Source organism: Mangifera indica, chromosome 12 (assembly GCF_011075055.1).
Source record: "Mangifera indica cultivar Alphonso chromosome 12, CATAS_Mindica_2.1, whole genome shotgun sequence".
NCBI classification, from domain to species: Eukaryota; Viridiplantae; Streptophyta; class Magnoliopsida; order Sapindales; family Anacardiaceae; genus Mangifera; species Mangifera indica.
This window is the reverse complement of record NC_058148.1, coordinates 8057779-8080384: the sequence shown is the minus strand read 5'-3', so window position 1 is coordinate 8080384 and position 22606 is coordinate 8057779. Positions and strand designations below refer to the sequence as shown.

The window sequence follows — 22606 nt, the reverse complement described above, 5'->3', positions numbered from 1 at the left end:
TGAAACCCAAAAACAATTTTTTTGAAGATTGGTGGGAAAATATGTACTCGGATGAAAGTTTTGTACTCAGATAAGTCTGAGCAAATAAAAAATCAGTTTTGACTAGGTCAACATTCAAGGAAGTTGTATTGTGATGTATTTATATCGGACAAAATACAGAAGCGTCCTCTGGGGTAGAAACTTAGGGTTTCACGGTGTGAAAATGTAGGGAGAAAGTGAACTTGAAACGACAAGATAAAGGAAATGTTTCCGAAAGATGCTCATCAACTCACCTTTCACATTATGTCCGACTGAATTAAAGTTTTCCTGTTATTTAAAAAAAAAAAAAAACGCTAAAACCCAGAGATGCAAATTGCCATACAACATCAACTAAATCCAAAAGGCAATAGGCAAGAAGTTTGACACATCTCATCTCATTGCTATAATTTGTCTCTCCTCATATGATGTTAAAGTGTCACCAGGCTCAGGCTTGTTATCAACTTAAAAACTAGCCTGTTTTGTGATATTTTACCCATCCTTTCAAGCAAAGATCAAACACAATATTGTAAAAATATCGTGAGAAGAGTGACAGATTAAGACAGATGACTTGACAAAGAAAGGTGGCTGATCAGTGCATCTACTTCATCAAATTAAGCACAAGAAGTTGCCGGGAAAATTCAGATCGAGCTGATTATCACAAATTGTTGTTTCAACATAAATCTGCTTGAGGTTTAATAAATTAAGAAAGTTACATTATATGAAATAACACAATGAGATGCATCATCTGAAACTACCATGATCCCAAATGAAATAGACTGGATGCTACCTCAACGAACTTTGGTCTTCTTCTGGCCTTGGAGTTGAACAGCTGCACATATCTTTTTCCAGCACCGGATACATATGAGTGAAGGTATTACAACCCAGGACGCATTGGCAGCAACGTAGTATGCATAGTAGTAATATGGGCTTGCAGCAAATTTATCACCTTCCAAGTAAGAAGTTATGAAGTATACAGCAGTACCATAGAGCTGGCCAAGAGAAATTGCAAATTGAAGTATGTAGCTATATGACTTCCCTTTAGCTATAGCAATCCTGCAGAAATCAGTAACTATTTGCAGCATTAATCATATGGAGTTTTAGGAAATAGAATACAAGCTTATCATTTTGTTAAATCTTACACTGCTAGAAGACTTGCAGGGCCCTCCAAAACTGCAGTTAGTCCTTCGACAGTAACAACTCCTGCATCTCTTGCTGCATATCTTGAATCACCTTTGCTGTATTCCTTCCCTGTCAGCTTTCATGTATGAGTATCGTATACTAAAGGACTTATGGTTCAGGGCACTCAACTGCCTTTTACGCTAATCATCATATATGAAAAGAAAGAAATGACTTACAAACTTCAGCCAAATAAAAGCCAGACTTCTCCTTGTAAAATTCTGGAGAGAATGCAAAATAACCCTCAAGAATCAAGTGGGTAAGGCCGGTGAAAGCCCACCAGCACATAAGCCATCTGTCAATCTTTGATATTTTGGATGGCCTCCCTGGTACAACATTAAAAAAAAAATCGATGTCTGAAAAGTTGAGAGCTTGAAAACCATACTATTTCTCAGGATATCAAATTTATGAACAAATTAAGACAGTATAGGCAAACTAGGATACAAAACCACAATAAGTTTCCATCATAAGAACAGCATAAGAGAGTTACAACAGTTACAAAAACATAAAAAATAAAGTAAAGCTTCAACAAATCAATTCGGTGTACAATCCAAAATTTTTCTTCCCCAGAAAATAAGGATATTGAAAATTTGAAGAAAAACCATTTGGAAGTTCTCCAACCCAATTGAAACTTGAGAACCAATGGAAAAAACGATATCTCTAGTATTTTTTTGTAAGACACTATCTGACGAATCACGAAGCAGACTTCACTAGATTTGAGATGAAAAACCCCAAATCCTGTTTATTATAGTCAAACTAGAAAAGATTGCCAAACTCAGAACAAGGAAGCAGTACACTGGGGGCTATTCTATAATATTGTTACAGTATGATGTCACTGAACAAGTATAAACAACTTAATACATAAACACTAAAACATTCATCAACTTCTAGCAACTCCATCAAAATTTGGCAGGCATCGTCACCTTCAATAAATAGGTCAAACTCATACATCCTAATCAGTTGAAAACAGCATGATTGAGCCAGTTCACAACAATTGTTCAATAAAACTTAATCCATAACATGTTCCACATTATCCTTCTGTGCTAGTCCATTAACAGTACCAAAACAAGTGTTGTACGGCTCAAACTGTAGCATCATTGAGCCAATTTTCTTAATTCATTCAACTTACATAATTAAGTCAAACTGATCTGTGCCCTTAAGCATGACTCAACCACAAGACCTCTTGTACAAATCCAAGAGATACAACAAACTAAATATTACTTTTAACAGGACAGTTCATTCCCTTCAAGTGCCCTTTTTTTCGTATAAATTTACAAATTTAAATCAAATCCATCCACCTGGTGCTAGCAAGATACAATGTCCGGCCTGATAATTATATCATAGTGCCAATTTTTCTTTACTGTTTCAAACTTATACATTTAACTCAAACCCATCGAGCACGATTCAATCTAAAACCTCCTGTACAACTCGAAAAGATACAGCCACCTAAATATTACATTAACAGAGCAGATCATTCCCTCCAACTTTCTTTCAATTTTTTCTAACTTCCGAATTTAAGTCAAATCCCTCCCCGCCTAGTGTAAGCACATTCAATTTCAAGACCTCCCGTACAACTCCAACAGATCCAAACCTACTTAAGTAGTCACTTAATTATCTATTCCAAATCTCTCAACACATTTGAAAACGAAGAATAGAATCAAACAACTCAAAGAGTATAAAAAATTCAAAACATAATTATCATTTAATGAAATTTCAAGGCCAAAAATTTAAAAAAAACAAATCTAAGATCAGTAGCAAGTAAAGCAAAGAGAGAGGAGGCAAACCAGAGAGAACCCAGACGAGGAAAACGACGATGAAGGAGGCGATGCCAAAGACAGCAAGAATGGTGGACTGAGAGAGGAAGTTGGGGACGTAATCTTCAAGTTTCAGATCTGTGGGCGCATAGGGATGGCTCATTTTCTTCCAAAGTTAAACTTGTACACATTTTGGTTCGCTATTTTTAGTGTATTTATTATCACACATATCTGAAGACTCAACCCATCAGGCCAACGACCTCGCCAGCCAGACGATTGCCTAATTGAAATTATGTAACGTTACCTAAAACAGCAATGTTACTTAGAATTAAGGCAGCTTTATCCTCTCAGTAATATCATTACCTCGTTTGGTTCCATTTTGATAATCTGATTAACACACACAGTTTCGGTAATCTGATTACACAAGCGAGGTATTAATTATGGGTTAATTAACAAAATCTCCCTAATTAATTTTAAAAAAAATTTAAATATTTATTTATCAACTATTATTATTTGTGAAATCTATTAATAATGAGGATATAATTATTATTATATTTAATATTAAAGATATAAAATGGAGATTACAGTGTTAAAATAAATCATAAAAAAAAATGATTATAAAAAAAAACAATTATTGGGTATAGCTATAATTTTTTAAAAGAGAATATAACGGTTGTGTTAAGTGAAAATAAAACCTCAACAAGAAAAAAAATTAAGTTTTTAAAATTAAATTAATAAAAAATATTTTTTTATAAATAAGTGAAAAGAGATAAAATTTTATATTTTTTTTAAAATTATTGATTATAAATAACAATTTATTCTTAAAATGGGTTTGAATTGAATAATATTTTATTAAAAAATAAAAATTTATCACAAAAGTAGAATATTATTGTATATAAATTACTATTATATTTAATAAAAATAAATAATTATTATATTTATTAAAATTATTTTATTTAAGATATGATTAGATATAATTATTTTAAAACATTATTATATTAATTTAAATAAATTATGACCATTAAGAATCTCATATGTTAAATTCAAATGGTTCATTAATGTTTGACTAAGGCAAAAGATTTGTGCTATTTTGAAATTTCAAAGACAATTTTAGTATTTGATGGTACAATAAAATTATGTATATGTCATAAAATTATTTAAATTAAAAATAAAATAATATTTAATAATAAATTATTATTATTATTATTAATTAAATTAATACATAATTATTAAACAGATATAATAAGATAGATGATCAAAGAAGGGACAAATCTAATGCCACAAAAAGGTAAATGTGGTGTGGACAAGAACTAGAAAATAATGATTTTTTAGGTACAATTTACACCATCCTAAACTTGAATATGGGGACTAAGAATCGGAATCACTTGCTATTACTAATAGACGTGGGAAGGAGATGGGTCGGCAAAGCCCCCCAATTTTTTGGCATAGTCATTGCTCCAGGGGTCTTGGAACAAAACCCACAAGTTAACTCGATCTATAATTTTACAAGTCAATCCATAAAAGATCCTTAAAGGTGTGACTTAAGGCCTTGGGCTGTACCATACTAACAGGTCAGCTTGATCTGCTAAAGAGGTTAGACACGGTTTGGCTCCTAGACATGATGGGCTACAATGGAGTTGGCAGACATCACAAGGCCCACTGCCTTGATAGGAAGATTGTTGGGCTTTTCCATCTTTAATTTTACTTACCCGAGAAAACAAAAGATTGTTGGGCCTTCATACACATCTTGAAAGCCCATAAACAGGTACCCACCACCAATTCCAAATCTGCAAAACCCTAGCCGCTCGCCACATAAATTTCGTCATTCTGCTTGACCCCCTGCGCCCTCCCATCGACACATCCATCCTCAAATCTCCCGAAAAAATGACAACCCGATTCAAGAAGAACCGGAAGAAGAGGGGCCACGTGAGCGCTGGCCATGGTCGAATCGGGAAGCACAGAAAGCATCCCGGAGGCCGCGGAAACGCTGGAGGGATGCACCACCACCGGATCCTCTTCGACAAATACCACCCGGGATATTTTGGTAAAGTGGGTATGAGGTATTTCCACAAGCTCCGCAACAAGTTTTATTGCCCCATTGTCAACATAGACAAGCTCTGGTCGTTGGTTCCGGAAGACGTCAAAGAGAAGGCTGGCAAAGACAATGTTCCTTTGATCGACGTAACGCAGTTCGGGTACTTCAAGATTTTGGGGAAAGGGGTTTTGCCGGAGAACAAGCCTGTCGTTGTTAAGGCGAAGCTGGTGTCTAAGACGGCTGAGAAGAAGATTAAGGAGGCAGGTGGCGCGGTGGTGCTTACTGCTTAGGGTTACTTTGGTAATTTTCATCTTTTTTCAACCGTGTTGGGACTTTCAGAGTAAAGATTTTGATATAATGTAGTTTTAATTTTAATTTCATTTCTACATAATATTTTGTCACGACCTTATTTTGTTTTCAGTTCAAAAATTTATATTTCCGTAAATTGTAGATCATTTCAAGAATCGAATTATCTGGATTATATTGGTGATGACATAATAATTCATATATTTTAAGAAATGATTTTTTTCCTAATATTTTTCGACACCACATTAATGGTAGGAAAAACATCGCTTCATGAAATCCCACAACACTTGGGTAATTAAGAAAAAATCTCGAACACCACAGGCAATCAAGAAGAAATTAAGAATACCTCAAGGTATCACACATCTGTATCATTGACGAATGCATGCTTTTATATGATGCACCAATATATTGTATCTCATTGGGGTAGTTATTGATATTAACTGTAACGTATTGGTCCGAAGCATGTTGACATGGTACCTTGGATGTTTTTGTGAAACCACAGTCTTCGATCAGGATTCGAAGTTGATGTCTTAGCTTTATAAGCTTGGTATACATAGTATTATATATTGTTTGCTTGTTTGAATGTTTTGATGGAAAATCTTAGTCTTGATAGAAATTGTTTTCTTTTCATGAATTCATGATATATATTAAGAGAAGTTTTAATTATGAATTCATGAACAATAATATTTTCAGTTAACTTGTAATCTACTACCTAGATTGGAACCAACATAATATTTGGCAGTAGAAATTAGATTGGAACACTGATCCCATTATAATAAGTTCATAGCATAAGATATATAAGGTCACACTTGTCAATATAACTGTGATTACTTACATGATAAGCCTATATACATGCTTTGAAATATTTGACATTGAACACAAATAATCGGACTTCTTCTGGTAATATTAGAATGATACTGCTGATCCACCAAACATTAGTAATAGGATCTACACAACAAGCTTCATTTCTGTTTTCTAGAGTTAGGGTTATCCTTCCTTTTAGTGCCTAATTCTGCGGCACATTTGGAGGCCATGTCCATTGCACGAGATAAACAATACGCACCTTTGGTTATATAATCATTGTTGACTATTTTGGAGCCAACATGTTCTGCAGCCTGCTCAGCTGCAGAAACCAGTGATTTTGTCTGGTCCATAACAGCTCTACCTTTCTCTGAGAGCTTGAAGTTTTCCTCTAGCTTCTCTCCGGTTTTAGTTAACACTTCAACCCCTTTTGAAGCAATAGCTTGCATCTCAGCATGTATTACTGGAATAAATCCTTGGTTTTCATTCTTCTGCACAAATATGGAACTCATTATTTATGCCTTATTTAGAAGAGCTGAAGTTTATTGAAATAACTTTAATAGAATCATAGGAAATATAGACTTTGCAATTGATACATAAATCTAGTGGGCATACTCCGTTTTTGGGTCTGCATATAAAATGTTTACAAACCATTATCACACACACAATACATTTTGGTTGATATATCACTGTTAGTCTGTTAAGATGTATAGCCTTACCGTATATCAACAGATTACCTTGTGTACATTTTAATTATCCTGTCTAGTCAGAATTTCCTTTCTTGTGTTACTTCAGATTCATTTAGTCTAGTTCATGGTGCAGTTCAATACTAGTTTAATCAATATTCAACTTTGCTTTCTCGTATCTTAGCTTGTTTTCTGACATGGTAGTAGAGCTTCCTCTCACTCCCTAGATGGATTTATTTCGTAGAGAATAGCACTATTTTTTCTCTATTTTTCGTGACATTGAATAGTTTATATTATCATTTGCGGTTGAAAATTCAGAAGTTAGTACATGAAGAACTCTGTTTGGCATGAAATGAGAAAATTGGGAACCGGATGAATTATGAGTTAAAGAATTAGGAAGAGCTTGATATAACTTTGAAGGACATAACCTAATTCAGATGCAGAAATAACTAGGAAGTGCTTTCTCTTATTTTTGTAGTTTTTAGGATTTCATACCTTCTTGGTGTCATTAGTGAGATCATCTGGACTGAGATGATATTCTGAGTCCTTTGCAGGTGAGACACGAATTATTTGGCCACCAAAAGCAGCTTGCTGAGAACAAGTGAAAACATCACTGAGATTATTGCTCAAGTAAAAATTTCTGAAAAAAATGATCAGAAGAGATTCCTGATCGTTATACAGTAAAGGGTAATCCTTTCCTGCTTACATCAAGCAGAAGAGCAGTTTGAAATGCATATGGCTGTACGAATGTCACCAAGGCCGTCTGTGATTCGTCTTTATTTCTGCAAGAATATAATCAAATAACTGAACAGTCTGCCTCTTTTATGAACCTCCTAATTTTTCCAAAATCCAAACCTAAGTTCCTCCGTAAAGATTTAAATCTTGTGAGAGTTCAAGTCTAGACTTTTGCATCAATAAAATTTATGTTACCTACGGAGCTGAATTTTGTTGACAGTTCCGCAGTATGAGAAGAAGGTATTGAGTTCTTCCCGAGTCACTCCAGAGGGAATCCTGGAAACCTGAACAGTCAAATTCATCGTATTCATTATGAGTATAATTTTTTCACGATCGATTGGCACCTTTTCTATGTAGCCTTCCATGATTTCCGACTCAGGAATCAGAACCAGACCAAGAGGATGAATAATTTTGCAGATGGAGAAATGAAAGGGGCTTGGAATTTATTCTCCTCCCACTAAAGTTGCCATAAAAGTTGTTCTCGATATTCCAGATAATTTTTTGCCAAAGGACACAATATTCCAACTTATATGCCAAGCCCTACTAGATTAAGTTAAGGATGCCGAAATTTCCAGCAATAAAATGTTTGCTTTAGGAAGCAATGTGATGTAAACTATCGGACATTTATATATTTTTTTTATTTTAGTACTTAATTGGAAAATTAGTTATAGTAACCTAACTTTATCAAGGCTAGAGGTGTCAAGGGGTTGAATCGACCCCCTTAAAAAAAGCATGACTTGTAGGTTGTGTAGACACTCATCAAGAGAGCAATTCTAATTTTCGATCAATTTGTGTATAAATAACTCTGTTTCCCTTCAATATCGCCCTCCTAGCTTTATTGCACATGTTCTATAACAAAAGCATACCCAATTACCAGTAACACACCCATGAAGCAAATAACCACACACACCCATTCTTGTGCTCATACATTGTTTCTACCACACTCTCCAACCTAAAGTCATGACAAATTAGTTAATATAACATAACTTGTGAAAGAAATTTAAAAAAATGTATAATATAGCGAATTGACCCATTAAAGGCCTACATAGGCATGAGCTATAAGGCCCATGGCCATCTTCCGATGGGTCAACATGAGCCTTTTGATGGGCCTTGACATGACATGTTTTGTCAGCCCAATAGTTTGTGCTAAATACGACCTGACACAATCTATAAACGTGTCTAATTGAGGTTAAACTATGAATTATACGAATATGAACAAAATCTCAATTTAATACCCTGTTTAACCTTTATCTCTAATCTTAAGAACTCTAACGTCTCGACATTTTTCATTTAAAATTCAATTAAAATTAAAGAAATTTGGCTAAAATATAATTGTTTTTTCAGCCAAAGGACTTATTCCCACCCATAGTTTGTTGCATTTTCAAATTAATATATGTTACATATTTAAAACTCAAATACTTATCTATAGACAGTTAAATCTAACAGAACCAATTAAATCAGTTAAGTTTCAAGAGTAAAATCATTATTTTAGATAAAAATATATTTAAAATAATAAAATATTATTAATTTCCCCCCTGGGTTTAAACAACTAACAATTTCCCTTTAGATTAAATTTTGAAATGTTACATTTTTCCCTTTAAAGTTTCTTTCCTTTTCCCTCTCCCCTTTTCTAGCGTCATCATCGGTCGACTTTTCTCTCTCTTCCCTTGTCAACATCGGGAACCATAACAAACTGGTCTCCATCACTATATAAATAGTAATATTGTTAACCAAATTTCTGTAGCAAATTGTAATTAAAAAAAAAATATATGAATAGTAAATTACTATTTAATTAAACACAACAAAAGTTAAAATACAAAAAGCTAAATTTAATTTAATTACATGCTTTAAAAGGGTGAATTTGAGCTATGCTTAAGATTCAATTTGTTCGAGCTAAGAAATATTAGGAAACCCTTTATTGTTTCAAAAATGTTGAGAATATTTTTATAAATAGATGTAATATATTGAATTTCACTTTTTATGTAATTTATATGTCAACGATGATATATTATTAAATAATTAAATAATTTTAAAATAAAAATAAAATAATACCTAATTATATAACAACATATTATCATTATATTTAAGAGTCATACTATATGTATATATTTTTAGTACACAATTTGAGTACATAGATAATGTATTATCATATGATTAAATATTATTTTATCTTTAATTTAAAATTATTTAATCGTATAATAACACATTATTTATATAATGAAATTATATATAAAAAAAAAGTGCCCATAACTTTTTTTTTTTTTTTTTTTTTAATATCTAAATTGCTATTCTTTACAACAGCTGTCAACCTTATTCACCTAAAATTGTTGGGCTCAAGGAGTTTCACAAAAGTTGAAGTGGAGGAGGAAAGAAGATTCTCCTCATAAGAGGCCATGAAATTGCCTTTAGACTTTCTCTTTATCTATATGACTCACCTGCAAATTCTAATCAACTTTAATTCTCCCCTTTTTTCTTGGTTTTTTTGACTGATTAAAAGTTTAACAGATCAATAAATATATAAACAGCTTTAAGCTATTGGGTTTGAATATAGGAAAGTGTTCATTGTTTAAGAAAAGATCAAAGTATATTAACTTATTTGAAAGTACTTTTTTCTTTTATGAGCAGAAGTATTTACTTGAATATTTATTTATTTTATTGCCAATATAGATGAATTTGAATAATTTCCTAATTATATTTGACTTTGAGTATGTTTCTGCTATATTTTAGTAAAATGTTTTATTTTTCTAATATTATTATCAAATATCTAATGGGTTATTTCTAATTGGACAAAAGACTTATTCCCACCCAAGGTTTACTCAATTCCTAAACTTTCACTTTTAAAGTTTTAAAAATTTAAATATCTACTCATCATTCAATTTTTATTGTGATTCTTTGTTAGGATTAAGAGTAAAAACATTATTTAACTAATAATATTAAAAAATATAAAAATTTATATAATTTCCTCTCATGGTTTGAAAAACTAACAATTTTTCTCAAAGATTAAGTTTTAAAAATTACATTTCCCCCTTAGGGCTTCAAGTTCTTCCTTCCCTTTTCCAACGACCTTCCATCTCTATAATTTTGTCTTCTCTTCCTGTGACTAATGCAATCCATCTTTGACTACCTTATCTTCTTGACATTTGTCATCTTTAGGTTGTCGTCATAGTTGAATAAAGAAGGAAATCGAACTATCCTTTGTTTGGACGATAAAGGATTCATTATTGTCTGAATGAAGATAAAGACGAAAGCCATCATTGGAGAGAGAGCCTTCATCACCGAAGGGAGAAAAAAAGTGTTATTATCCATCATTTGTAGAGGAGAAAGAAGATGACTTGACCAAAGTTGGCCGTCGAAGAATGGAAGGAAGATTTTAAATTCCTAGGGGGGAAATGTACCTTTTCAAAATTTAATCTTGAAAAAATTTGTTAGTTTTTCAAACCAAATAGGAAAAATAATATAAATTTTTATATTTTTTAATATTAGTAATTAAATGATATTTTTATTTTTAACCTTAATAGAAAATCTTAATAGAAATTAAATGATGAATGAGTATTTAGATTTTTAAAACTTTGTCAGTAAAAGTTTGAAAACATACTAAACTTTGGGTGGGAATATGTCTTTTGGCCAACATGAAAAGTATTTGTTTCATTCTTGTACTTAATATTGAAACGAGACTCTCTTAAGACAGCATGTATCATGATGTTAATTTTAGATGAATTTATGGAAAAATAACATAATGAGGAAAAATAGGCAAATAATATTTTTTCTTTAGTTAACTTGTGACAGTAAATAATGACTTGTAAAATAGAAAAAAAAAAAAACTATAATTTTATAATTATATATAATGACCCATATCACTATTCTAATAATTTTACTTAAAATTAATAATAAATATATTATTTTTGTTAACGATTCATTTGATTTATCTTATTCTAAAAAATTTGTATTATTTATTATATTTTTGGGAATAATATTATGGCCCTAGTCGCAAAACTCGGCGATCCGAGCTGTCTGTGCACAGCCACTACTCTTTTTTTTTTTTTTAAATTTCATTTGATTATAATATTATTATTAATTTAAAAAAATTAAAATTATTTTGTTGTTTATTTCTCCGTCTTCTCCGTCTCTCTTGCTCTCCCTGCTCCTGAAACTTAGGGTTTCTTTCAACTTCTTCAGGTACAATTTTCTTCTTAATTTAATAATTCATAATAATAATTATCGTAATTATTTTATTAATTATTGATTTAAACTCTTAATTTTGGTTAATTTGAGTCAATTTAGGGGCAGATCGATCGTAGCAGAGCGGGGTTGATGGAGTGATTCAATAGAGGAAATTTTAACAATGTATTCAACTCCTAAACCTCCTAAACTCTCCGAGTCTAATAGCCGAATCTTCGACGACAATGCCTCCACTCTTCACCTTTATCAAGTCTGGAAAGGAAACAATGTGAGCTTTGGTTTGTTTTTGTTTTTATGATGAAATGTAGGAACAATGTGAAACGTTCGATTAGAAAATTGGTGAGTGGTGTTTGTACTCATAAAATGGCTGTGGAGAAGACTTTACTTGGTACCCACGGAATCACCAACCTTAATCAGAAAATTAGAAAGGTTTATTAGAAAAGTTTGGAAATTAATTTTCTCATCAAATTTAATTTCTGGTAAATGAAGAGGATATGTAGAGTGGTGTGTGTACTCACGTCATGGGTGTCAAGAGGAATTTACTTAGCGAAAATAGCTTCTTTATGTTCGTTTTTTAAGATAGGCTTCGTTTCAAGAATTAGAAAGGCTTATCAGAAAATTTAAAAAATGGTATTTCCCATCAAATTCAGTGTCCGTTCAATGAAGAGGACATCTAGTATGATCTTTACTTAGAAACTGGGTTTGAAGAGTAGTTTTTTGGTGCAAATAGCCTGTATTAGTTTTTTAGATGGATTAATTTGGGTTGTTAATTTAACTTGTGATGGTTTGCTGACAATGTGATGAAATGTGTTGGGTTGTGATGTTGCAGAAATTTTGCTTTGGAGGGAGACTGGCATTGGGGCCTGATGTGCGGTCAATATTCCTTACACTGTCTCTGATTCTGACTCCAGTTACCCTATTTTGTGTTTTTGTATGTCAAAGCCTTAAAAAGGAGTTCAATCATGATTTTGGGAATCTTATCGTCATTATCTGCATTCTCTTATGTCTATATGTGAGTTGTTCTTCCTCTTTTTTACCATGTTTCTCTAATTGTTCACCTTTTGAAATGCCTTGAGTAAACTTAATGGAAGTAAAGAGATATGGAACCAAGAATCATGCAGTTCAGTTTACAGAATTCTGAAATGTCAGTTTTACTTTTCCAATGACTCTTCAAGATTTAGTAAGTCAATTTGGTTCTTGGGAACCTAAATATTGACAATATAATGTTTCTCTTGTCACTAGTGAAGTTGATATTTGAACTGTTTTTGAATTTGGGTTAAGGTTGAAACAAACTTCTCTTATCATGTAATTTATACATTAAGCAATCAGTGTCTTTGTATACTTTGTAAATATTTCCTTGGTGAAATTGTTTTGAAGATCTGATATTAGATTTTCCTTTTATACTGTTGGCTTGTCAAATTGCAGGTTGTTTTTCTTCTCTTCCTTACATCTGGAAGAGACCCTGGCATTATTCCTCGTAATTCTCATCCTCCAGAAATGGATGAAGATGGGTCAACTATCTCTGCAGATTGGCTAGGAAGTCAAAATTGGGGTCACACGATACCACCCACAAGAGACGTCATTGTTAATGGAATGATAGTTAAGGTGAAATATTGCCAAACATGCATGCTGTATCGTCCACCACGATGCTCTCATTGTTCTATATGCAACAATTGTGTTGAGCGTTTTGATCATCATTGCCCATGGGTGGGGCAATGTATTGGGAAGGTATGTCTAATTTAAATAAGCTTGCTGCTCTTTTATTAACTTTATTTTAAACTTTGAATAATTACTTCTTGGGGTTTATTTTATTGCATTGAAATGGTCATGAATTGCTGAAAGTATTATGGATAGAAGAAGGCATTGGGAGACAAGGAAGAAAGACAATTTATTGTTCATATATTATTGCTGTTATCAGTTTGTATCTCTACATACAAAAAATATAACTGTTTTCAGTGGCCAGGTGCTAAATTAAAAGGTTCTATAGAAGTTGTTGTAATGTTACCCAAATAAGAAAATCAAACTAAAAACTGAATATAACTTAACCAAGTAACTCAAATAATTAATATCCCTAATATAGAATATTTCCTTGAACAAGAAATGAGTCTTAGGTCTTGTTTATTAGTGATTTAATAGAATTAGCATATGTCCATACATAAGAATATACATTCATAGGAAGTGACGAAAAGCTCTTAGTTAAGTGGTTCATCTTAAAGTTATTTGAACAAGGAATAACCTGTTCTTAGGAAGGATCAAAACCCTTCTAATTAAGTAGTTTATTTTAAAGTTATCTATGATATAAACTCTTTTTTCTGTAATTGTTCCCAATCCAACTCCCAGTTCATCTTGTATTATCTGTTACATGTCTGCTACTACATCATAATTTGTAAAAATCCGTATTCAAAATTTTGTACTGGATGAGATTATAAAGCTGTTTCCATAGTTTATGCACAATCAGTCAAACATCCTTTAATGAGACATTGTACTAGATATTCTCTCTAGACAGTGCAGCTGCAAAATTTTTATTGATAACTCAAACGGGTTAATCCTAACATGGATGTCCTGGGACTAATTTGGATAATTTGAACTTTTAATAATGACCAAAAAAAAAAAAAGGAGTAAAACTATGTAATAGTAAAACTATATTGGAAATTGTTGTATCTCCATTGAAAATGTACTTGTTAAAATGGTTGCATGATCCTCACAGAGAGATCATCTTAGTAGTTTAAGAATTAATTCTAATGTAAAATGTGTTTTATCTGTTGTATATAAATTCTTTATATTAGTAAGATTCAACATAAGTAACCCATACACCCAGTTTCTAAATTTCTTTATCAATGATTGAGAGTTCATCTGTTATGAAGTTCCTTAATTTTGGGAAAGGTGTCTTCTCATATTATTGCCTGCTTGTTTTGCTGCTTGGATCCTTTCAAAACAACCCTCTTGTTCCCTAATTTCAGATCTCTGGAACAACTTTATCGGAATAAAATATGTACGATTTCTTACATCTGATCTAAAATATTTTCTTAGAACATACTTAGAGAATGAGAATTGCTTAATGCGCTGATAATGTTTGCATCTGATCTGAACCTTTCATTTTGAGTATAGTTTCACTGGTTCTAGGATGTATTCTCCAATCCTAATTTATTGACGGTAGTTTTTTTTTTTTTTGGGGACAGAGGAATTACAGATTCTTTTACATGTTTGTGTCATCTACAACCGTGCTATGCATATATGTTTTTTCCTTCTGCTGGGTAAACATCTCTCACATAATGCATAAGCACCATACTAGTCTTTGGAAGGCTTTGGTGAAGTCACCTGTTTCAGGAATTCTGATTTTATATACATTCGTAACTATTTGGTTTGTTGGAGGTCTGACAGCATTTCATCTCTATTTAATTATAACCAATCAGGTTCTTATTTTCAATGTACTTCAGTTTGTTACTCCTTTTTTATTTTTCAGCTTTATGTCGTAGTCTTTTATTGAATATTCTTTTATATTGTTTGCACAGACAACGTATGAGAATTTCCGGTATCGGTATCACAGGAAGATGAATCCCTATAACCGTGGTTTTCTTCGAAATATTGTGGAAATTTTCTTTGCAAAAATTCCAAGTTCTAAGGTCAACTTTAGGGCCAAGGTTAAGGTTGATTCATCTGTTGTTTTTGCAATGTCATTGGGCCGATCCAGGAGCCCAGAAGTGCCCAAAAGAAGCTCCAACGTAGATATGGGAAAGCGGCAAGCCGTTGCTGCTGAGGACTTAGAAGACATACAGGGTCAGCTTGATAGTGTCAGTGGGTTACAGAGGTGTAGGACCCAGCCAATGCACGCAAGCTGGGATCTCAGGAATGACTGGGAGAACACATCTAACATGCAGACGTTGGCTGCTGAGTTTGGTATGGAACATGGTGTATCAGATAGAAAGTTGGTGGCTATTGATAAAGTTGGCTGATAACCTAAATTGCAGTAGCAAGTGGGTGATATTCTGAAATTAGAGCTCCTAATAGATTTGCGCACCTGGCTGATTGAATCTGGTACCGAAAATTTCCTTGAACAAGAAATTCATTGGTGGGTATTCATAAAGAGAAAGGAATTATTGGGTTTTGGTTTAGAAAGACTTGCTTTTATTATGAATGCATAAAACTATGTGCATAAACAATGAGCGCAATCTTGTGCACAACAAATAATATGTATTATGTGATTAGACAATTTTGAATTAAAGATAAAATAATATCTAATTATACAGCGATATGTTATTGTTTGTATACAAGGTTGTGTTCATTGTTTGTGTACAAAGTTGTGTTCATTGTTTGTATACAATGTTGTGCTCATTATTTGTGTACAAGATTGTGCTCATTATTTGTACACATAGTATTACACTTTATGAATACTCAGGGGTGGCTGGTATTGTGCTATTCTGTGTTCCATTTTTTGGGGATTTAGTCATGCAGTAAAAAAACCGAAATCCTATTGTTAAATCATTGATGCAATGCATAAGTTTTTTAAGCGAGTTCCCAATATAGATTCTCTTTCAAATTCTTTTATTTTTCCCGTAGGAGAAGGCTTGAGCTCATTGTTGTAGAAACTTTGTAGTAGTTTTAACTCATTACGGCAGATCATTTCAAAGAGGCCTCTCTGAATTAGAAATATATGTTGCTTCCCAGGTTGGAAAACTGCCATAGGTGTATTCGTGTTTCGATGGTTGTTGCCTTGTTGGTATTTTTTTATTTGGTTTGAAACTGGGTTTAAAATGGGAATCAAATATTGGTCAACTTAGGGTTATTTTTGTAATTAGAAAAATGTTAGTACACATAGTGTTAATTAATCTTTTTCTGAGTTTTTATGTTATGCTAGTGTTGGACAAAATATTTTCTGAAGTATTTGTTTGTGACGTTGAGCGTATCTTACATAGGAAATGGTTGTCACCAGTGGTATTAAAATAACTAGGGTTATATTCGAATTGAGTCGAGTTTGTCTAAACTTGAGGTTAACTCAATTTTAGTGAAACAAAGCTTGAGCTTGAGCTAGAGCTCGTTCTATAGGTGTTCAAATTCGATTTGAGTTTAAACTTGAATTGAGTTTTAAGTTTAGTTCGATATTAAAATGATATCGTTTTGATGTATATGAGTCGAAATGATATTATTTTAGTTGATTTACATCCAATTTTTTAAGCTCACGAGCTTTACGAATTGAACACTTCCAAAGTTTGAAATTAAGTTAAAAAATATTGAGATTTCAAAGTTTAAGTTTGAATTTAAATTCATTTAAGTTTAACTTATTTTGTTTTATTCGAACTAAGTTTAAGTTCGAATTTAAACAAACTCAGTTCAAATCTAATCTAAAAAAATAATAGCAATAGATAATACAAAATTGTTAAGACGTTTGCGGGCGAATTGATGGATAAAATTAGCCTTTTTTTGTACAGGAACACATTTTAAAAAGTTTTCCATATTTAAGTTATTGGAATGGGATTCTATTATTTAACAGTTATTTTTGTTAGGTATTAAAATATAGGGATATTATTCATTAAGGTAAAATAAAAAAAACAAGGGCATTTAACTTATATCTGATAAAATTAAACAAATAAATGGTAAAGATCCTTTAATTAAGCAAATGGTAACTTTTGTTTATACAGATAGGCCATAATATCCCGAACTATAAGGTTAACCTGTAGTTTCTCTCTATTTTCAGAAATTGTTTGCTGTGAGTGGCCATGATTCCGAGAATCACCATTATCAGATTAAATTGATTTCTATCTGATCGTCGATTAAGCAATGTTATAATGTTATGTTTATCAATTTTTTAATATATAAATAGATAATTACATATTGTATTATTATATAATTTTATATTATTTTATCACTTTTAAAATAAATTTATTATTTTCAAAATTGGTATATATAGTTTTATTGGTATTCAAACATAAATATTTATAGGTGAAATGGATTCAACTCTTTTTTTTTTTTTGGTTGGCTATGGTGATTGGACCTTAATATATATTAATTGATTTTATGTAATATAAGTTTCGGTTTTCATAATGATAGGTTAATATATTTTCGATATAGTATAAAAACATAAACCAGACGATAGACCTAATAGCTTAAAATGTTTTTGAATACAAGTGACAATGCACTGGTCCAAAAACAAACAATCAAATGACAAGCGTAACAGTTTATAGTAATTGAACTTGAAAGAGGGTATTAGAGACTAAAAGAAAAGAGTCTCACATTTAATAAAAGTGAGTAAAGTAAGTGATATATAATGTGGTAGATTGGATCTTAACACTAGCGAATTGATTTTATGTAATATACGTTTCGATTTTCATACTTATAACTCAATATATTTCCGACACTTTTGAACACTCTCCCAAGTCCCAATGCCACCAAAACCCTGCTTCCCGGCTTGATGTTTCCCGACGTCAGGTCTCTTTTCTGCTCGTGGTGGTGGTTATAGGAAGACCAACTCAAAGATGACACTATTCTTTTGAGAATCTTTAAGCTGCATTTATGGATATTAGCTAGTTAAGATGGAAACTGTTACACGTTATAACCAGTACTTAGCAATACACAAAACTGCATTGCATTTGCATACTTTCACAAAACATAAAAAACAATTAATGTTCCTTAATCTCTCAATCTAACATCTTAAACTTCAATTTCTCTCTACCAATTTGACTGCAAATTTTGCAGGCTTTGCTGATGCTGCCCAATTTGATACCCGCCAAACTCAATTAGGTTTCCATCATTGCTCCTTTTCTTCCCAATACCAGAATACCCTCCAGGCTCCACTCCCAAGAAATCGAGTGTCATTTTCTCATTTCCTCCCATGTACATTTCTTCTTCCAAATTTCCATTTTCCGATTGCATAATCTGAGGATGAGGCTCGAACAACGCGGCCTGAGAAATGTTATAACCTTGTCTTGGATCTCCAGACTCCACGTATAAATTACTTGTAGCTGTCGCCATGTTGCTGCAGCTTCCTGACAACATTGAACCCTCCTGAATTGATCCTGAAGAGGTCATGTTGCTGGTAGAATAGCCTGAAAAGCCTTTAAGAAGAATCGGGGCGATGGTACTGTCGCTGATTTTAGCACCCATTTCTGCCGCTTTCTGCAGCAAGGCGGTTGCGGATGTGAAGGCTGAGTTGACAAGTACCATGGAAGAGACATTATTCGTTCTGGGAATTCTCGGATTAAGAAGGGGATCGAGATTGGTTGAGATCATGACTCCGGCTGCTGAGCTCAGAGATAATGGCCTCAGTGAAGAGTCCATGTTGTCATGAGTAGAGATTGAAAGGTTCATCATTGTGTTGGTGTTCGTGTATGAGGCTGCAGAATCAGAGCTTGGCATTGATGAAGTGAAGAGTTCTTGGGCTTGGTTCTGTAACATTCCACCGGTGGCAGCTGCAAGGTTGTGGTTCACCTTGTAATTTTCCTCCGTCAATGCATCGCAGAAGGCTCTATGCGTCACAAAGCTGTCCTTCCTGAAAAATACATGCATATATGTGCATAAATCAATTATTTGTTTCAAAAGAATTACGCGCTAGAGGAGTACATAATTCGGTTTAAATTATAAAATCGAACGAATATTTTAAAATTATAGTTTGATTTGGTTTAATTTATAAAATGGTTTAATTTAAATTGATAAATTTTTGAAAAATAGTTTTCAGTTTGAATTATAATTTAAATCATTTTTTCAAATCGAAGTAAAACATAAATTGTATTTAAAAAGAAAAAGAAAGAAATATATATATAACAAATTTTTCAGTAAATAATCTGATATACAACTTGTTGTTTTCATGTTTAATTTATCATTTTCTTTACATGTATATTGCATATATATTTTATATATTTATATTATATTTTAAAAAATTATAATTTAATTAATTTAATTAAATAATATATACTTAAAAGGGAATGATTTTAATATATTAAAACTAAACAAAATTATATTTTTTTAATTTGATTTAATTTAATTTGAAATATTAAAAAACCCTCAGCCACGTCAAACCAAACTGTGTTCACTTCTAGCGCTAAAAGCTTAACATGTTTTAGGACGTTTGAAAATAAAATTAAAAGTTTTACCTTGAGAAAATAGTACCACAATCGCAACGATATTCCCTAGTCCCACAAATTTTTGTGTGAGCTTTCCAGTCAGATTGAACAGCATAGCGTTTAGAGCACTTATCACACTTCCATTTCTTCTCTCCATGCTTTCTGCAGAAGTGCTTCTTGATGCCTGTTAAGTCACCAAGAGCCCTGCTTGGATCATGATGCACACAATTAATCTCAGGGCAAACATAAACCCTCTTCTTAACCTGCGTGGTTGGCCTTTGCTTCAACTTCCAGGGCAAGTTATGGCCTCTCCTGTGAAGCTGAAGGTTTTGATCTCTCTGAAATCCTTTATGGCACACTTCACACATGTACCTATTGGTTGCCATCAGCGTCCTTGGAGATAATGCCACAACTTCTGCATCTGGGTCTGCAAAAATTCCCACATAAAAACAAATAATTTAGCAAATTAATTTTCGTCAACCTTTACATACGTGTCTCTCACTATATCGCTTCTTAACTAAACTAGATTTTTATTTTTAATTATTTAATGATTTTGATGGTTATTTGCATATTTTCTCTTGTTCTTATTGTTTTTGTGATCATATTGAAACTATTGATTTTATTTGACTTAAGAAACGTTTGAGCAAAACAGATCTACTAATTCTTTGATTTAGTTAGTGAAAGAGATCTTGAACTAACAGATGCGAGAAGCTAAATAGAAGCTGAAAAAGAGTGACCGGGCAATTCAAGTTCATTAATTATCATGCTATATATATATAATACATACAATCATATTCAATGCGATGAAATTGTTTGATTTTAAAACGGATACGATGAGTGATTAAACAAGAGATGAAGCATGGAAGAACCTGGATTTCCTGGGAGATTTCTTTTCTTTTTTGAAGAGGTGGTGGAAGGCATGGAGCCACCACCAGCACCGCAATTTTCAACATGAGAAGGGCTTCCATTAGAAGACTGAGATATAATAGTGCTTTGAAGCTGTTCATCTTCCTCAAATTCCTGAACAAAGTTTGACATGTTTTGAGAGCTCAGATAATTCTTCCCCATGTTGAATAGAGGGAACCTCAGGATATATAGCTGGCTGAGGTCCTGGAACAGACAAGAAGAAGAAAAAAATTCTACACCAACATCATCCGATAGACCATTCTCCATTCTTTTTTTTATTAATTTGATATAGAATTCTTTGATAGCAATATATTTGTATATATTCTAGTAATTTTATTTTTAATTTTCGGTAAAATAGACATTTTAAGTTGCCTCTATTTGTCCTACATGCAATGTAAAACAGTGATTAACAAAACTTTATGGAAACGGAACTCTGTTTGTTATTTTTATTAATAAAATTATAGATATACAATTTAAATATATAAATATATATATTTAATATATATCATTAAATATATATTTATTTATGTATTTAAAGTGGATACACATAAAATTACACTATTTTTTAAATTGCTCAAGCTGTAGCCTGATAAAGCCATCCCTGACTCCGCCCTTGCCTGCACGCTCAATTATAATTAATTATCCTAAAGATGGAAGATCAAAGTCATATCAAACAAACCCTAGGTTAATGCCAAATTATAATGACCTAATCAAAGGGTGCAGATCTTTCGAAAGGTGCTTGCCGTTTATGTGTTTACATTAAGAATTAGTTGAGACTGTAAATTAAACTGATATGATCTAAAGAGTTCGAGACAAATTAATAAAGACTGAGAAAATGAAGCCATAAGGAGAGATCCGAATAAAGAGACAAATTTGGCCTTCTATTTTGATTATTTTATGATGTTGTGCCTACCTGCTTCACTGTTATCCACCTGTGATATCCATCACGACTTGGCCTATATTTGCTCGTCATTCCTATTTGTCATTTTGTTTGTGAATTTAAATGAATTTACCATGATAAATAAACATAAATATAATTAATTAAATAGTCTCTCTTAGTTTAAACAGTCTCTGTTTTACTAATATCAGTTTTTTTTTTTTAATTTTCAGTATTTTTTTAAAAATAATACTATATATACAAACAAATTATACAAAAACTAAAATGGCAACACCTGATTGGCTAATTTTGAAGTACAAAAAAAAAAAAAAATCAAACAATCACATTATTTAATTATATGTTGACACATCAATTCATATAAAAAAATTTATACAATCTGTTGATATGCATAGTTATATTCAAAGCTCAAAGAAATTTAATTTTCAAATAAATATGAATTTCTACACTAAGGAGTTTTCATATAATTAAATATGACATCAAATTGCTACCAAGGTTTTGTTGTTTCTTTGTTTTTAGTCCCAGCAGATTGTGTCTGCAAAGGGGAAACATTAAACATCAAAGCTTGTGTTGTTTATGCAATAATACAAACAAACTTCATAGTTAGAGATATTGAGAGGTGCCTCAACACTAAGACTAATTACACTACTAAAACAAACAAAAAAAAAAAGCTATAAAATTACTATATATAAAGAATCCTTATAATTAATCTTAATAAACCAAAAGTATGTTCTATGATTAAAGTGTCTTAAGAACCCGTTTAAATGTCTTACGTAACTTGGAAATTTGATCAAGCTAGTTTTTAGTATTGAAAAATGATAATATTAAGTGAATTAGTTCTGTAAAATGTTAGCACAAAAATAAAAGACTTATTTGTGTAACAAAAACCAACAACTCAAACATTGCAACTTCGCCATCACGCCCTACACTTGCAAACGATTCTCTCTTTTTTCAACTGATTGTAAACCCAAAGCTCCGATAAGATGGAGAGTATGAATTTAAAAATTGATAAAAAGGACATGTAAGTACTATGACTTGAATTTCCTTTTGTATGATTTAAA

General features: G+C 32.1%; 5 protein-coding genes across 7 annotated transcripts; 2 read left to right on the top strand and 3 right to left on the bottom strand.

Moving 5' to 3' along the window:
- Positions 1-586: 586 nt before the first annotated feature.
- Positions 587-3222, bottom strand: LOC123193727 (probable 3-beta-hydroxysteroid-Delta(8),Delta(7)-isomerase). The gene is made up of 4 exons (XM_044606812.1): positions 2979-3222; positions 1374-1520; positions 1158-1266; positions 587-1071 (listed from the first exon to the last, which is right to left on the bottom strand). The coding sequence occupies exons 1-4, from the start codon at positions 3109-3111 to the stop codon at positions 807-809; spliced, it is 654 nt and encodes a 217-aa protein (XP_044462747.1). The 5' UTR covers positions 3112-3222; the 3' UTR covers positions 587-806.
- A 1528-nt stretch (positions 3223-4750) lies between these two features.
- On the top strand, positions 4751-5428 carry LOC123230331 (60S ribosomal protein L27a-3). The gene has a single exon (XM_044656508.1). The coding sequence runs from the start codon at positions 4833-4835 to the stop codon at positions 5271-5273; it is 441 nt and encodes a 146-aa protein (XP_044512443.1). The 5' UTR covers positions 4751-4832; the 3' UTR covers positions 5274-5428.
- A 631-nt stretch (positions 5429-6059) lies between these two features.
- LOC123230330 lies at positions 6060-7989 on the bottom strand. Its single transcript, XM_044656507.1, has 4 exons — positions 7707-7989; positions 7483-7558; positions 7272-7367; positions 6060-6581 (listed from the first exon to the last, which is right to left on the bottom strand). Exons 1-4 carry the CDS (start codon positions 7874-7876, stop codon positions 6252-6254), a joined length of 672 nt encoding a protein of 223 aa, XP_044512442.1. The 5' UTR covers positions 7877-7989; the 3' UTR covers positions 6060-6251.
- Positions 7990-11540: 3551 nt separating this feature from the next.
- Positions 11541-15958, top strand: LOC123192282 (probable protein S-acyltransferase 7). 3 transcript variants are annotated; one of them, XM_044604767.1, is made up of 6 exons: positions 11541-11687; positions 11793-11958; positions 12520-12702; positions 13116-13418; positions 14870-15103; positions 15203-15958. In XM_044604767.1, the coding sequence occupies exons 2-6, from the start codon at positions 11854-11856 to the stop codon at positions 15641-15643; spliced, it is 1266 nt and encodes a 421-aa protein (XP_044460702.1). In that variant the 5' UTR covers positions 11541-11687; positions 11793-11853; the 3' UTR covers positions 15644-15958. The 3 variants fall into 3 exon arrangements, with proteins under 3 accessions (XP_044460702.1, XP_044460704.1, XP_044460703.1); XM_044604768.1 differs by having other exon boundaries at positions 11554-11687; positions 11784-11958; XM_044604769.1 differs by lacking the exon at positions 14870-15103.
- A 2395-nt stretch (positions 15959-18353) lies between these two features.
- On the bottom strand, positions 18354-20782 carry LOC123230393 (zinc finger protein GAI-ASSOCIATED FACTOR 1-like). The gene is made up of 3 exons (XM_044656579.1): positions 20614-20782; positions 19775-20171; positions 18354-19173 (listed from the first exon to the last, which is right to left on the bottom strand). Exons 1-3 carry the CDS (start codon positions 20780-20782, stop codon positions 18354-18356), a joined length of 1386 nt encoding a protein of 461 aa, XP_044512514.1.
- Between the last annotated feature and the right edge of the window lie 1824 nt (positions 20783-22606).

What these genes read in the sequence shown, in the direction of transcription:
- LOC123193727 (XM_044606812.1), bottom strand. Translation starts at nt 3,111, where the DNA reads ATGAGCCATCCCTATGCGCCCACAGATCTGAAACTTGAAGATTACGTC. An exon ending in CCTCGTCTGGGTTCTCTCTG is followed by an intron (nt 1,521 to 2,978) that starts GTTTGCCTCCTC and finishes ATGTTGTACCAG; the next exon opens with GGAGGCCATCCAAAATATCA. An exon ending in CTTTTATTTGGCTGAAGTTT is followed by an intron (nt 1,267 to 1,373) that starts GTAAGTCATTTC and finishes GAAAGCTGACAG; the next exon opens with GGAAGGAATACAGCAAAGGT.
- LOC123230331 (XM_044656508.1), top strand. Translation starts at nt 4,833, where the DNA reads ATGACAACCCGATTCAAGAAGAACCGGAAGAAGAGGGGCCACGTGAGC.
- LOC123230330 (XM_044656507.1), bottom strand. Translation starts at nt 7,876, where the DNA reads ATGGAAGGCTACATAGAAAAGGTGCCAATCGATCGTGAAAAAATTATA. An exon ending in AAACTGCTCTTCTGCTTGAT is followed by an intron (nt 7,368 to 7,482) that starts GTAAGCAGGAAA and finishes ACTTGTTCTCAG; the next exon opens with CAAGCTGCTTTTGGTGGCCA. An exon ending in TCACTAATGACACCAAGAAG is followed by an intron (nt 6,582 to 7,271) that starts GTATGAAATCCT and finishes ATATTTGTGCAG; the next exon opens with AAGAATGAAAACCAAGGATT.
- LOC123192282 (XM_044604767.1), top strand. Translation starts at nt 11,854, where the DNA reads ATGTATTCAACTCCTAAACCTCCTAAACTCTCCGAGTCTAATAGCCGA. An exon ending in AAGTCTGGAAAGGAAACAAT is followed by an intron (nt 11,959 to 12,519) that starts GTGAGCTTTGGT and finishes GTGATGTTGCAG; the next exon opens with AAATTTTGCTTTGGAGGGAG. An exon ending in GCATTCTCTTATGTCTATAT is followed by an intron (nt 12,703 to 13,115) that starts GTGAGTTGTTCT and finishes GTCAAATTGCAG; the next exon opens with GTTGTTTTTCTTCTCTTCCT.
- LOC123230393 (XM_044656579.1), bottom strand. Translation starts at nt 20,782, where the DNA reads ATGTCAAACTTTGTTCAGGAATTTGAGGAAGATGAACAGCTTCAAAGC. An exon ending in AAATCTCCCAGGAAATCCAG is followed by an intron (nt 20,172 to 20,613) that starts GTTCTTCCATGC and finishes GAATTTTTGCAG; the next exon opens with ACCCAGATGCAGAAGTTGTG. An exon ending in TGTGGTACTATTTTCTCAAG is followed by an intron (nt 19,174 to 19,774) that starts GTAAAACTTTTA and finishes TGTATTTTTCAG; the next exon opens with GAAGGACAGCTTTGTGACGC.